Source organism: Sturnira hondurensis, unplaced genomic scaffold, assembly GCF_014824575.4.
Source record: "Sturnira hondurensis isolate 20B ecotype Veracruz unplaced genomic scaffold, ASM1482457v3 Scaffold0021143, whole genome shotgun sequence".
In the NCBI taxonomy this organism is placed as follows: Eukaryota; Metazoa; Chordata; class Mammalia; order Chiroptera; family Phyllostomidae; genus Sturnira; species Sturnira hondurensis.
The window spans coordinates 24,356,982-24,371,220 of NW_028093774.1; the positions used below are offsets into that span (position 1 = coordinate 24,356,982).

Genomic DNA, 14,239 nt, shown 5'->3' on the forward strand with positions numbered 1-14,239 from the left:
CTAAGCCGGTGACCTATGTGGCTGAATGAACCCAAAGCAACAAAAAGTGCAATCTCTTAGGGAGGAGAAAAGCCCACAGTAATATTACAAAGAGGCAAGATCTTTCATTAAAAGAAAATCCTAGGTTGGAACTCGGGGTTTGGCTGGTTGGAAACAAGCTTCAGGCTCTGCAGTGAAACCAGGAACCCACCCCAGTTGCTCTGCTCTCTGTTTGGAGGAGCACGAGGGAGCCCCTGTGGGACGGCGAGCCCACGCACAGCGAGGCAGCTGGGTCATTCAGGACCCACCCTCCAGATGGGCCCAGAGCCAGCGACTGCTGGCAGGCACTCTCTGGAAATGGCCTCTTAAGAGGCCAAGGCCAGCTCCTTGGTACATTTCATCTCTCTCAAAGGCTTCTGCCTTCTATTTCTGGGACCTTCGACAACCTGTTCCACATCTAACCACACCCCTGGACTCCGGGCTCCTTGGCTGGGCGAGGAGAGAGGAGGGAGTGGCCACCAAGCCCAGCAGGTGCTGCCCTTACCCTGAGAGAAAGGAAAACCAGGGGCAGCAAGAGGCCAGGAAAGAAAAGGCAGTAAAGTGCGAGTGTGAGGGTGGGGCCGGGGGACTGAGAGCAGGCCATCCCCTCATCTTCCAGGCCACCCACTCCCAGAGCTACCCAGTCAGTTGGGTATTGAAAACACACTGGGCCCTTTATCACTCGTACCCCCCGGACACGGAGATGCAGGGGAGGCACAGAAGTGCAGGGCAGAGTCAGCTTTGAAATGTCCTAGCCCCAACGTTTCAAAAACAAGCGTTAAAGTCACACCTTTTGAAGATGGAAGCAGCCTGCCTGGGCTCTGCCACCCTGGCCTGGTCAGCACTGAAGACGCGACCAAGGCAGAGACGGCTGGGGCACCCAGCCCACTCCTCCAACACTGGGGCCCGGTGCCAGGCTGCTGTGCAACCCTCCACCCACTGTGACCAGCCAGGCGAGGGTGTGTGAGGACTGTCTCTCAGCCTCTCCCCCAGGTGCCAGAGAAGACTGGGGGAGCAGTTTGTCAGCTGTGCACGGGAGGAGGGGGCAGCAAGGGAGGCAGAAGTAGGAAGAGCAGCAGTGCAGCGAGCAGCAGGACGCTTCCTGGGGACAGTTACTAAGGCACGTGACTGCGGTGAGGAGGACCCTCAGGACCGGGCTGAGCTGCCCGCAGCTGTCTGGGGACTTAGTCCGTGCCTCTCAGGTTTCCCTCGTCACCGCGAGCCCAGAACGGGGCCGTCTGCTCTGCCTGCCAGTGACCAGGAGGGCAATCCACAGCCCCTTGGCCTCTCCCATCCCAGGGATGGTTCACCTCGGGCCTTTGGGGGCAGCAGGGACGCAGGAGCTGCCCAGGACAAAACACAGGAGGCAGCATGCAACTTCCCCTTATACTCCAGGGAAAGGAAAAACAACAGAGGCCAGAGAGGCCGATGCTTAAGGAAGAGGCAAGAACTTGCATATTAGTAAGACAATCATTACCAGCCACCTTCCTGCCCTCCCTGGGGATCTTCTGGATGAGTCCTGGAAACTCAATTCAGCAGGGCCAGGAGGTGGCACCTCTGAGCTAGACAGCAGGGCGCTGGGACAGCTTTGGCAGGACCTCCCACATCCTCCATCCCGAGTCAAGGAAACGTGCCACCAGTGTCGACCATGGGCCGGGCCGGGGATCCCCACTCTCCCTCCAGTTGGAGCCATTCTCGTCTCCCCAGTGCTCACTCTGAGATCCACTCCTGGCAAGGGCAGCGGTGCCAGCAGCCCTCAGGGGAAACAAGCCAGACCCAGGCCCAGCCCTTTGTGGGGCAGGGGCAGCAGTGCGGCCCGAAGGCGTGTAGGACAGCAACAGGCCTGCGTGAAGGGGAACCGGATGGGGCAGGGGGAAGGCACAAGTAAACACGGCGGCTCTCTGGCCCCTGTGGGCTGGTGGTGGCTGCCGCCGAACAGCTGGCTGGAGGGGACCCAGAGGGTTCAAGGCAAGGAAAGGTTCAGTCCGGCACATTCAATCACGTCCCCGACACAAATGGGAGCCAGGGCCAGGCAAAGAGCCCGCCCTTCCAGCTGTCCAGCAGGCAGGTGGTAACAACCTTCCTTGAGTTTCGAGCAAGTGGGCCTGAAGGCCCTCAGAGATCCATAGATCCGCAGGAGACAGCTTGCACATCCAGGTCGGGTCGCTGGAGTACAGGGTGCTCAAACCCACGGGGAGGGCGGGGGGGCAGAGTGGACCATTGCAGAGAGGAGAGAGGCTGGCGGCAAACCTCATGCTTCTTTCAACAGTGGGATATCTGCAGGGAGAGAAGGATGGACACACAGTGGTTACCACACCTGGTCCCACTGCAGGGGTCCCCACGCAGCCCCCAGTTTAAAGAATTAAAATGCACTACTTACACACTTTTAGGGAGTCTAAATCCCTTGCCTCTCTTTTAGGCCCTTTTTGCTTCTCTCTCCCGCTAGGCAGCGTGATAAAATCTTAGTGTTCAGTCTGATTCTCAAAACACCTTCTGGTTGTACCAACTTGAAGCCTCCTCTGCCTTAACTGCTGGTCTGGTTGCCTCTCTTTCGGTCCTTAGTGTCACCCTACAAGAGCCCTGCTTACGCCCCACCTCCTCCCAAAGCCACCCTCCGGCTGTGTGACAGTGAACACCCTCCTGCCCCTCTGTGCTGGCAGCAGGGTTAGACCAGGCCTCGGGGCCCGGGCTCCCACAGCGCTGCCCCTGTCCGTCACACAGTGAAGGCGGGGCCTGCAACAGGCTCTGTGACCTGTGTGCCTGGTTTCCGAACCCCTCGCTCTGGCACGGACCCTGAGATTCCTGGTTCCACTGCTTCTCGAGTATACGCCCCACCTTCCCACCTGGCCGACAGTCCAGGCAGGCAGAGAGTTTTATGTTTCTTTGTTTACCCCTGGAAACTAATCTGGGCACAAGATGGGCTCTCAAAAATGAACACTGGGCACATGGAACAAAGCAAGGTAGAGGGGTGGCAAGGAGGAGAAAGGAAAAAAGCAGGCATCGTCTTCGCTCTGTAGGAAGGGTGAGGGCCAAGGTTACACCTGGACGCCTGTCAGCGTGTGTGAATACACAATGTGTGTGCGCTAGGGGCCCATGGAGTCGACGGCTTCCTTTAAACCCGGGCCCTCTATTTAGTGGCCTTCCCTAGCTCCACATGCTGCTGAGAAAAGGCAGGCGTGTTGCATATAATCTGGAAACTCCATAAACACGAGCTGCATTCAGGGATTTCCAACTTCTTTTCTCTCAGATACGCTGAACCTTAGACATGTACGGCCCAGGATTCCCCAGAAGCATGAAGTGTTCTCTGGGGGGCGGGGAGGGAGGAGGTTTGCAAGTGCGAGGTCCTCCCTGTCCAAAGGGAAACCTCTAGGCTTCTGTCTGCGTCCTGAGCCACCCCGGGGTTTCTGTAAAGATTTTTTTTAGGTGACATAGTCAACCCCAACTTTCAACTCCCCAGGCCCCAGCAAAGGCAGAGGTGTCAGGAGGTGTCAGTTCTGCCACAAAGGACCTGGAGTCACCTGGGAGGCAGCATGGCACCAAGGGGTTGTACACACGGGCTACGGAACCACATCCACCAGTTACCAGCGGACAAGTGACTTATCCTCTTGGAGCCTCAGTTTCCTCTGCAAAACGAGGACAGTAACAATAGCTGCTTCTTAGGGTCCCTGTGAGGGGTAACTGAAGCAGTGTAAGAGGGCCAGCTAACACGGGCCCTGGCACACTCCTATTTAAGACGAGCAGCTGAATGCTACAGGAAACAAACGGGCACCAGTTTTCTCTTCAATACGACCCCCACATACTTCCTGGTCATTCCTGTCCTTTTAGGAATACGAGAATTACAATAACAGGACAGACCCTCGCCTCTACCCAGCTGTCTCCCCTTTGATTTAGCACAGCCCTGTGGGCATAATTTTTGGAGACTCCCAACTATCAAAATTCACAGACCACAGTGTAAGTCTCCTTATACAAAGCCCGAAGAGCCACCTGGAGCTGAGGGTGAAAGCCTGTTGTGCAGACGAACACCCAGGTGTTATCCTTCTTTGCCCCCGTCACACCAATTATTAGAGAGGCCCGCATCCCTCCTCACTCCCAGCGAGGCCCCGGAGCCTCAGTAATTCGCGATCGGTGCGGCACACCTACCATCTGTGTCGTCCTCCGACGCAAGGGATAAAAGGCTTTGTATGTCGCTGTTCTCTGAATCTGGGGCTTCTTTGTGTGCCAGCTGGCTGCCCCCTGAGCCAGCCACCCAGGAAGAAGTGGTTGCCTGATGCACCATCACAGTCTCTGAGCCCCGGGAGCCCCAGGCCTCGCACAGTCCAGACTGGCCCGGGGCCTCCTCCTCTCCAGCGGCGGAGGAGCAGGTGCCCTGGTCCTGCAGCTGCTGCTCCCGAGGCCCGTTCCACCCGCCAGGTCCAGAGCCTTCAGACAGCACGATCTGCACTCTGGGGTCGGCAGGCGGCACACAGTGACCGGAGCTGCCGTACACGGCCTCCTCATAGGACGGCAGCGCCACTTGGACTCCATCCACCACGATGGAGACCTGGTCCCCAGACACACCCTGGTCACGCCTACATCGAGAGGAGGAAAAGACAAAGGAGAATTAGAATCCACCAGAGACGAAGAAACACCGCAACACTAACAGCATCAGCCACTCCAGGGCACTCACTGAATGTCAGACATGGCACTGAGTGCTTCACATGTTCCGTCACACTGAATCCTCACCTGAGCCCTTTCAGGTGGAAATGCACCAAAAACGCAAATGAGGCTCAGAGAGGTTCACTAACTGCTCACAGTTACACAGCTGGTAAGAGAGGAACTGTGTCCTTAACCTCTGGATAGACCAGAACCTAGCTCTCTGCTCCAAACCAGGAACCGAGAGGCCCAGAAATAAAGCCACAGCTGGAAAGGGAAGTGAGAACATGATGACTGCATACACCTGTGGGTATACTGAAACCACTGCCACATACTCAAATGCGTGCATGGGGTGATTCGTAAAGTGTGTCTCCATGAAGCTCTCATTTAAAAGGAGAGGGAAAAGCAGCACTATGCTCTGGAAATGGGACAATGCACTCGAACTCAAAAGAATTTTGTTCTTCTGACTCAGCGACTTTGCTTGCCTTTTATTATGATTTTTAAATTTGTGAATTATAACACAAATACAGAAAAGAACACATAGAAAAATGTGTTGCTCCCTGACCTATTCCCAGGGTAACATTGCACAACCCCTGCCCAGGTCGAGAAAGAGAACACTGCCGACCCCCCGCCACCCGTACCTGGCCCCATCGATTCCCGCCTCCCACTTCCTCCCCGTAAGTAATGGCATCCTAATTTCCACACAAAACTCTCCTTCGCCCTTTATTTTAACAGCTGTAATGCCTACCCAGGAATCTTCCCATATCAGCATTTGGTTCTGCATTTCTGCACTTCATGTGAATGGGGTGCACAGTAAGTTTGCGTATGCGTCTGGCTTTTACTCGGCACTGTGTTTACGGGATTTATTCAGGCTGACTCCTTTCTGGGGATCCCTTGTTATACACACACCCTTTTTTTGTTATCTGAACCATTCTGAAAGTAAGTTGAAGACACTGAATGCATACCTTCCAGAAACTTTGTTGCCTCTACAGCTACAGTATCATTACACCCCGGAAATTTACCATTGGTACAACACTGTAACACAAATTTCCCCAACTACCGGCACACACGTCCACCTGGGCTGTTGTCTATCTCCACCCGGGACCAATCAAGGGCCCTGCGCCGTGTCTGGCCGCCCTGTCTCCTTCCTCCTCTACTCCAGACTCCAGCACAGTCCCCACTGCTTTTCTTTCCTGATGAAGACATGCTGTGGGCTGCAGGCCCGCCGTCTCCTGGTCCGTCTCGCATCCTGCACTTGTCTGATCGCTTCTTTGGGATGAGGCACAGGCCAGTTTGTGCTGGAACACCACACAGGTGATGTGTCCTCAAGGGACACTGATGGGGCCAAGCGCGGTCTATGGCAGACTGCATCACTGCTGGACTGCTATTAGTTCCCATCCCCTCCTCCGTACTTGGAGGTAAAGCCTGTGCCGCCTGGTTCAGATGGCGCGCACGCTGAGAGAATGACGGAGGTGGCCCTCAAAAAGTACTCAGAGGTTTCTGGAAGCAGGGCGAACTTTGACGGCATGGTGGCACAGAAAGCAGTGTGTATTCTGCCATGTGCTTAACTTTCATTACTCAAAGTAGTTTTTTTGTTGTTTAAAAATACATAGAGTACAAACTTTAAACAAGGTCTCATATGAAAACCAAATCCCCCCTCCACTCAAGTCAGGCAAAATCAGCCTGTTACTTTTAACAGACTTACTAGTTAACTACAAGAGGGAAAACTCCCTAACGTGAATAAAATGCCAAACAGATCAGCTTGATTTTATGTGGATATAGCAGATTCCTTCAAGTAAATGGTCCCTTCTAAATCCTCTTTATTCTACTAATTGCTTAACAACCTTTCAAAGTAGCTGCTGCCCTCCCCTCCAACAAAAGAAAAGAAAAAGAAAAACCACACAAGCTGCACGGAGATTAAACTGAGCCTGTGCTTGTCTGTAAATTCCAAACAAGAAGCACTCTGTTTAACGTGGTGTAGCCTGTTCCGTCACTCCTCCGGCCTGGGAGTGACCACAGTGAGTGAGGAAGGGCTCCGAGTCAACAGAAACTGGCCCTAAGAGAGGGAGCACTACCGCAGAGGCCTTGACATTGAGAGAGAGGTCTGTGCTCAGGGAGCCGCTGGGACCACGCCCCACCACGTGCAACCCCTCCCCAGCCACGCCCACCCAGTCTGGGGCGAGTTGCGGCTGCCGCACTCAACCAGAAGAAAGTCGGGCAAGGAAACCGCGTCCTCTGATTCCAGTACACGGCCTAGTGCGCTGGCTGCAAGTCCCCGCTGCGCCTTAGAGCTGACCGAAAAGCTTCGTAAAACATGAGTGCCGGGTTTTCACTCCAAACCAAATAAACCAGGACGGCCAGGGACAGAGGCCTGGGTGTGGAACTTGTTTTCAACCCCAGCGGGAGCCTCTATGAACACAGCCAGGACCGAAGACCAGGTACACATGGCAGCAGCCCGGGAAATGGAGCCTGCCTCAGAATCACCTGGAGGGAGCAAGCATTCTAACTCAGTTGGTCTGGGGTGGGACCTAAAAATGTGTGTTCCTACAGGTTCCCAGGTGATACTGACGCTGCTGGAGCCACACTTTGAGAACCACTGACATAGGGAAAAGGACATGACTTTGGAGTTGGAAGGGTATGAGTTCAACACTTGGCTCTGTCATCATCTACAGCAGGGGTGCCCAGCCTTTCAGTGTCTGTGAGCCACACGTTAAATACATTGCGACACCTTCCCTTCCCTGGCACCCACCCCAGCAGAGGCGGGTGGACATACCAGCAACCCTCTGCCAGTTGAAGGCCGGTCCCCGCAGAGAGGCCTGCCAGCCTGGGCTCACCTGCTGTGATGGAAAGACTTCAGCTTTGGCTGCAGCAGCACAAACAGCACCACAAGGAGGAGAATGAGTGCCACGGAGCTGGCGGTGGAAGCCACTATGGACAGCGTGGGGGACCCGAGTGACGTCTTGGTGTCTTTCTCTGCAGAAACAAGCCATTGTCAGAAGACATTTACATCCAGAAACATACAACAAGAGTCCCACAGCTGATGTTATCAGGGGCCCCTACCATGCAAGGACACGCCACAGCCAGGGCCCCTTTAGGAGTAAGGGTGCGAAGTAGTTCACACCCACAAGGGCAGGGGCCGTTTCCCCGCCCGGCTCCAGAATCTAACTGTGGGCCTCTGACGACCACCTGACCCCTCGCTTCACGACCACCTCCGGCCCTGCCCTCCAGAGAAGCCAGCTGGTGGACACCAACTGTTCGATGGACACGCCAGTCCACCGTTTTCAGTGCCACCCATCTTCTCCCCGTCTGACAGGAAAATTTATAAGAACTGGGCTGTAATAACCCCCATTCTAAGACCCTTTGGCTTTAGTGGTAACGTTCAGACCAGCCCCCACCCTTTTTTGGCTGTGATGGCCTTGGGGCCCAGGTGCGAGGCACAATGACAGCTGCATGAACACACTTTCCCGCAGGCAGCTGGATTTTCCTGTCCCGCACAACAGGAGGTGGGTGGGGGGAGGTCTTCTGTCCGGCTGGACTGCAGCTCCACAACAAAACAGTCCATCACCATTCAAGGAAAACAATATAAAAGAGACACTACAGAAGGTGTCAGCACTGTGCCCCTGTGTTGCCAGAACATGGTCAAAGGTCGCCAGCACGTGGCTAGGCAAACGAGAGATCACGAGCAACAAAGGGACCTTACACTGTGGAACAGACGCCTCGGTAAAGCTACCGAGCCCCTCAGTGGCTCAGCCAAACCACACGGGACGGCACCAGCAACCCTGAATGTCTCTCACGGAGACAGGACATCCTGGATGAAGGGAGGCTGCAGGGCCCCGAAGGGCCTAAACCGCCCCACACCATGAATGTTCAGGGGACGCGAGCCCCCTGCGAGCCCCCTTCCCGTTGAGTCGGAAGAAAGCAGAACCCCTTTCTCAACTTCCCAACTGACCCTCGTTCAGATGGCAGCTGATCTCCATGGCTGGTTTCCACTCGCCATTCTTACACGTCAGGTACTTGTAATCGCCTTTTAACATGTAGCCTTCGGCACAGAGGTACTCAATGACACTGCCAGAGTTGAGGGGGTCTCGGCAGGGCCGGGGGTGGCAGACGTAGCCGCCATTCTCTGGCTCCGGGGGCAGGGAACACACTGCAAAGACAAAGAGAGAGCGATGACACAGTGGTGAGGTTTTCAGCGGAAGTCCCCTCAGGGACACAGAGGACAGCACCAAAGGCCTCAGCAAGAAACACATGAGGAGCACAGAGCCAGCCCCTCGGAAAGGCTGCTGGCCCGAGCGCGGACATGCTGGCTGCCGTGAGAGAGGGATGTGCACTGGCAACAATGGAGACTCAGCTGCTGGCCAATTCCCCTCCCTCTCCTCACTGTTCCGTACCTGCACCCACTGCAGAACAGCAGACTCTGACGAAGTCCCGAACTTACAGAGATCTGGCGCATACTATAGTTTTAAGAACCCTACTGAGATGCATGAGTCAGTGAAAGCTGACAGAATACCCCGACCCTGCCTGGGGGAATGTCAGCCTTGGTTCCAGCATGGACACCAGAAAGGACTCTGCCGCGCGGTAAAAACGAGCCTTCTCAGCCTGGCAGGGGGGATTTCTGGCGGCTTTCCTGGCTAACTGGCCTCCCCTGTCNGCGGACATGCAGGCTGCCATGAGAGAGGGATGTGCACTGGCAACAATGGAGACTCAGCTGCTGGCCAATTCCCCTCCCTCTCCTCACTGTTCCGTACCTGCACCCACTGCAGAACAGCAGACTCTGACGAAGTCCCGAACTTACAGAGATCTGGCGCATACTATAGTTTTAAGAACCCTACTGAGATGCATGAGTCAGTGAAAGCTGACAGAGTACCCCGACCCTGCCTGGGGGAATGTCAGCCTTGGTTCCAGCATGGACACCAGAAAGGACTCTGCCGCGCGGTAAAAACGAGCCTTCTCAGCCTGGCAGGGGGGATTTCTGGCGGCTTTCCTGGCTAACTGGCCTCCCCTGTCCCAGCCCACAGTAAACCCCACCTCTTCGCTGAGGTAGGAGTGCCTAGTTTTAAAAGCACTTTCCACAATACAACACACAATTGTATACTTGAATCTTACACAAATTAACTAATGCAACCCCAATAAATTTAATAAAAATATTTAAAGAAAAATAAAAGCACTGTCACTTCCCATCCTATTAATTCATTTTGACAACTCCACAAGGTAGTGATCATGACCACAGCCCTTTGAGGATGAGGACACTGAAGCCCGCAAGAGTTCAACGACTCCTAGCCAGGCACAAGGCAGACTACACAGCAGACCTGGGAGCAGAGTCAGGTGTTCTGGTTCTAAAACCTGAGTTTTTTCCCCAGCAGGCACTGCCTCTACCCCACAAGCTGAGCGGGTCTTTACCAAGTATATCAAATGCGTCATTCAGACAGGTCAGTTAGGGAGACAGCAAGCGGCGCCTAAGCATGGTGGCTGGGAACCCCAGGGTGGCTGAGCTGCAGTCGGATCAGACGGAAGAGCTGGAAGCAGTGCCCCGGGGCGGGGAAGGCCAGCCTCCGACTCCACAGCCCGCCCTTCTGACCCTGGACAGACACAGCAGAACCGAAGTCCCCAGGAAGTGAAAGAAGAGGTACCCTGAGGCACGATAGGAGGGGCGCAGTGTGGGCACCCGGATCACTGTTTGAAACACTGAGCTGGGGGAGAAGGCCTGCTGGCAAGATGGCCAAGCATCCACCAACTTTACCTTTCCAAAGCCTTACTAAGACACGAAAGGCGAAACTTGTGTCCAGACAAGGACCTTGGTATGAGAATAGGACGGTGGGTTGCTTTCTTCCATGGCCTCTACCAGGTCTGGAGTCTGTGCCCGTCCCCAGTAAGGTGGTCTCTCACTCGGAGGCCCACCCTCCACTCTCACTCGGAGGAGCGAGCCCTGGCAGCCTCTCGCCTCTCGCCTCTCGCCACTTCCCTCCCACCCAAACCACTCGCTACTAAGCAAGCTGGCTGTCGGCCAGGCTCGGGGGTGGATCGAAGTCTAAAAGGAGAAGGCAGCTCCCTGTCCTCAAGCTGCTTGTCACTAAGATGAGGACAAACTCTGTTTTTAAAGAGCTGTTAATGGAACAAAGCTGGGGTGGGTGCCGCAGGGATGGGGAGCAGGCGGAAGGGCAGCTCCTCTGAAACCAGCAGACGAGCCCACCCGAGTCTCCTCAGTCCCCTCTCAGGACAAACCTCCAGACTGTTCCCGAGCCACCCACCACGCCCAGAGTCATGAACAGGAGGGAGACAGATGCGAGCACGCCTTCTGGTGCCTCTTTATACTTTGGCCAAGTAGTTCATCAAAGAGCTGGCCAGCTGAATTTCCAAAGAAACCTCAGCACACTGCTTCACCCTCTATGCTGGCCCTCTTTTGTTCAGGCAACAAGCCCACCACAAATCCCTCCCACTCTCCTCCGACTGTGTCTAATTGGTTCATTTCCTCCACATAATTAATGCTACGCACCCTGGGACAGCTCCTGAAAGCAGGCAGGGCCCATGTATGGTCCCATGTGCTGGGTAAGATGCCAGGCGGGGGGGGGGGGGGGGGGGGGGGGCGGNGGGGGGGGGGGGGGCGGAGCTGCTAATTCTAAAGCTACTCCTGCTTCGCTGGGAATTTCTGCCCTTAAAATCGGCATCTTCACAGAATCTTTGAGGGAGACCCTGAAGGTTACCTAGCACTCATAAGTGAAAACTACAAGGAAGTGACTGGCAATTCAGTTTCATTTCAACTAATATTTATTAATTACTGTGTAGGGGTCACTGCCCCATGTTCTGGAAAAGGATAAGAACACTCCGGGTACTGGTAGCCAAATAGGGTATGACAAATAAGCACTCACATATATTCTGAAAGTCATTTTCTTTATGGCGCCTGATTTTGTGTCTTACTTAAGGATACTTCCCTACTCTGAAGTTACAAAAACATTCTCCAATATTTACAGACTGGATCTTTGTTACGTGGATAATACTCTTATAGGGAAAAAAACCCACAGGAAGCATAGATACACGGAATAAAATTTAAAAACCAAGATGAGTGTACAGTCCAAAGGAAGCCCTTCTCCTGGTCCCTAGTCCCTCGGTCCCTCTCCCAAAGCCCCTGTAACCAGCTTCTGCAGTCCTCCAAAGACATCCTACACAGACTTTTCTAAGACACATCAAAGAATGTCACTGGTGCCACAGGAGAGGGAGCTCAAAGCAGGGCAGCACGTCCAGTGCGGGAGAGACGAGGGAAGGCCCCCCATGGAAGCAGCATCTCAAATGGGGCTCGGATCCCTCAGGAGGGGAGGCGGTAGCCTGAGGCAAACGCACTGACTGAGGAAAGCCAAGGTGAAGCCCAGCAAGAAGGGGGGCCTCTGCGGCCTCTGGAGAAGGGCAGCTGATGGGCCCTGACAGAAAGAAGATGGGCCAGAGGGCGAGAGAGCCTTCAGGGTAAGTTGACAGCATTTCTACCCTGATATGGTAAATTAAACTGTACAGAAATCTTGTATGTTGACCTGGGAAGGTCACACAAAGGAAACAAACTAGAGAATATGAGCTTCAGCATCACAAAGAGGCCACCCACCCCTCCACCTGTCCAAAGAAAGAAATAAAGAGGACTCAGGGGGAAAAAAAGCATTTATGACATCAAGAACACAAGAAAAAAAATGGCCCCCTTACACAAAGAGCACAGTGGGAGGGTCCTGGCAAAGGGCAGGGGTTGGTGAGGACCCTCTCTGTGATGCCTGGTTTTAACAGGAAAGAGAAGATCAGGAATAGCAAATAAATTATCCAGTGGCTTCCTGAAGCTACTGTTTTGGGCAAGAGGCTGACTTAATCTGAGCATCAGGCTCATTGTCTGACAACCCCAGGTCCGCAGAGGGAGTTTCAAGCTCTGTTCTTAACCCCAAGAAGACAATGAACTCATCTGATTTGGCAAAGCTGGCTGACTTGTAAGAGAGAGGGAGAAAGCCAGAAGATAGAAATTTTCAGAAAAAAAAAATCAATTCTCCTCAGCTTCCTTCTCTGTTTTCCATTATCTCTTACAACCACTTGGGCCTCCAGCGAGCACAGGAAGCAGTGACGTAACTTTTTAGGGGCCCGACAGCACGCCTGGCACACGGCAGTCATTCAGACAGACCATCCGTCCAGCTGGTGAGGGTGCGGACTGCGGGGAAGCAAAATGCAGCTGATACTCCCACCCCAGCCTCATCCCGCAGCCTCATCCCCACAGCCTCAGACCCTGAGGAGAAACCAACAAGAACCTCGCAATCTGCCCTTCAAACGTTGGGTTTTTGTTTTTTTTTTTTGCATTTGTTGTTATGTAGATCAGCTTTTTAGGAGGAGGAGGCAAATTAAAACAGAACAAACTTTCATAAGATTGCATAAAAAGCCTATCAAAACGAGCTCCAGGAAAGACCAGGGAGTCACAACATTTGGTTTAACAAACTGAACAAATACTCGAGTCCCTTCAAAACCAGTGTGGGGAGGAGGGCATGTGAAGCTCAGCTTGAGAGAGGAAAGCAGACATTTAAATACCTTGCACATTTTTAAAAGGTCTCAGCCAAAGAGGTTTGTGGCTGATGACAGGTACGAAGAACCCACGACACTCCTGTACAAAGTGACCGAGGGCGTGGGACACTGTGTCAGTATTCACTCACCCATTTGAAATAGCATCGTTTTAAACAAAGTCAGTGCAGCAGAACTCACCTGGGCACAGACAGGGTGCTGGGGAAAGTGTGGCTGGAGGAAGATTTCCTGGGAATTTAGGGGAGAAGAAAGAAGTTCCCCAAGCCCAGCTACCTACATGGCAATTGTTACCATCAGGGACAGAGTTGAGGCAGTGCCATTTGGCAGTGCCGTAAATGTCCCTATTTGGCTGTAATCCCACCAAAGAGTAAAGCAGGCCTCCCCACACCAGATGCCCTAGGAGGCCATGGAACAGAACATGACAGGACTATGCCCTCAAAAACCTTACAATCTCAGGGGACACAGACATGCTCACAGCAAACTGCAAGGCAAGTCAAAGAAGGAAATGTTCAAAGATGAGCTTTTCTATCAGCCTGGTTGACCGTCTGGGCAGACGCCTCATTCACCGGAGCCCTGTCCGTAACCAGAGGGAGGGGAGGGCTCTGGTCAAAGACAGGGAACAGAGCAAAAATTACCAAGGGCAGGAAGCAACAGATGGACCTCACACATCTAAGTCAGCACTGTCCAGCAGAAATATAACATGACCACACAGGTCATTTTAAAGTTTCTAGTAGTCACATTAAAAAAGTAAAAGAGCCCTGGGTGGTGTAGCTCAATGGATTGAGTGCAGGCCTGCAAACCAAAGGATTGTGGTTAGATTCCCAGTCAGGGCACATGCCTGGGTTGCAGGCCAGTTCCCAGCAGGGGACACACGAGAGGCAACCACACATTGATACTTCTCTCCTTCTCTCCTTCCCTTCCCCTCTAAAGATAAATAAATAAAATCTTTTTAAAAAAAGAACTTCACTTTTAAAAAAGAGTAAAAGAAAACAGGTAAGATTTTTTTAAATAATATATTTTATTTAACCCAATATATATGAAAGATTACTGGTTACAT

General features: G+C 53.3%; 1 protein-coding gene across 3 annotated transcripts in view; it reads right to left on the bottom strand.

The window, feature by feature from the left end:
* Window positions 1-216: 216 nt before the first annotated feature.
* The window catches only part of SUSD6 (sushi domain containing 6), a 91,028-nt gene continuing 77,005 nt past the window's right edge, over window positions 217-14,239 (bottom strand). For all 3 annotated transcript variants that reach the window (XM_037031584.1, XM_037031582.1, XM_037031583.1), the window contains 4 exons: window positions 8,600-8,797; window positions 7,485-7,623; window positions 4,159-4,586; window positions 217-2,295 (listed from right to left, as the gene is read on the bottom strand). In XM_037031584.1, the coding sequence (XP_036887479.1) occupies window positions 2,270-2,295; window positions 4,159-4,586; window positions 7,485-7,623; window positions 8,600-8,797 (791 nt within the window). In that variant the 3' untranslated portion in view covers window positions 217-2,269. The remainder of the gene's footprint in view (window positions 2,296-4,158; window positions 4,587-7,484; window positions 7,624-8,599; window positions 8,798-14,239) is intronic.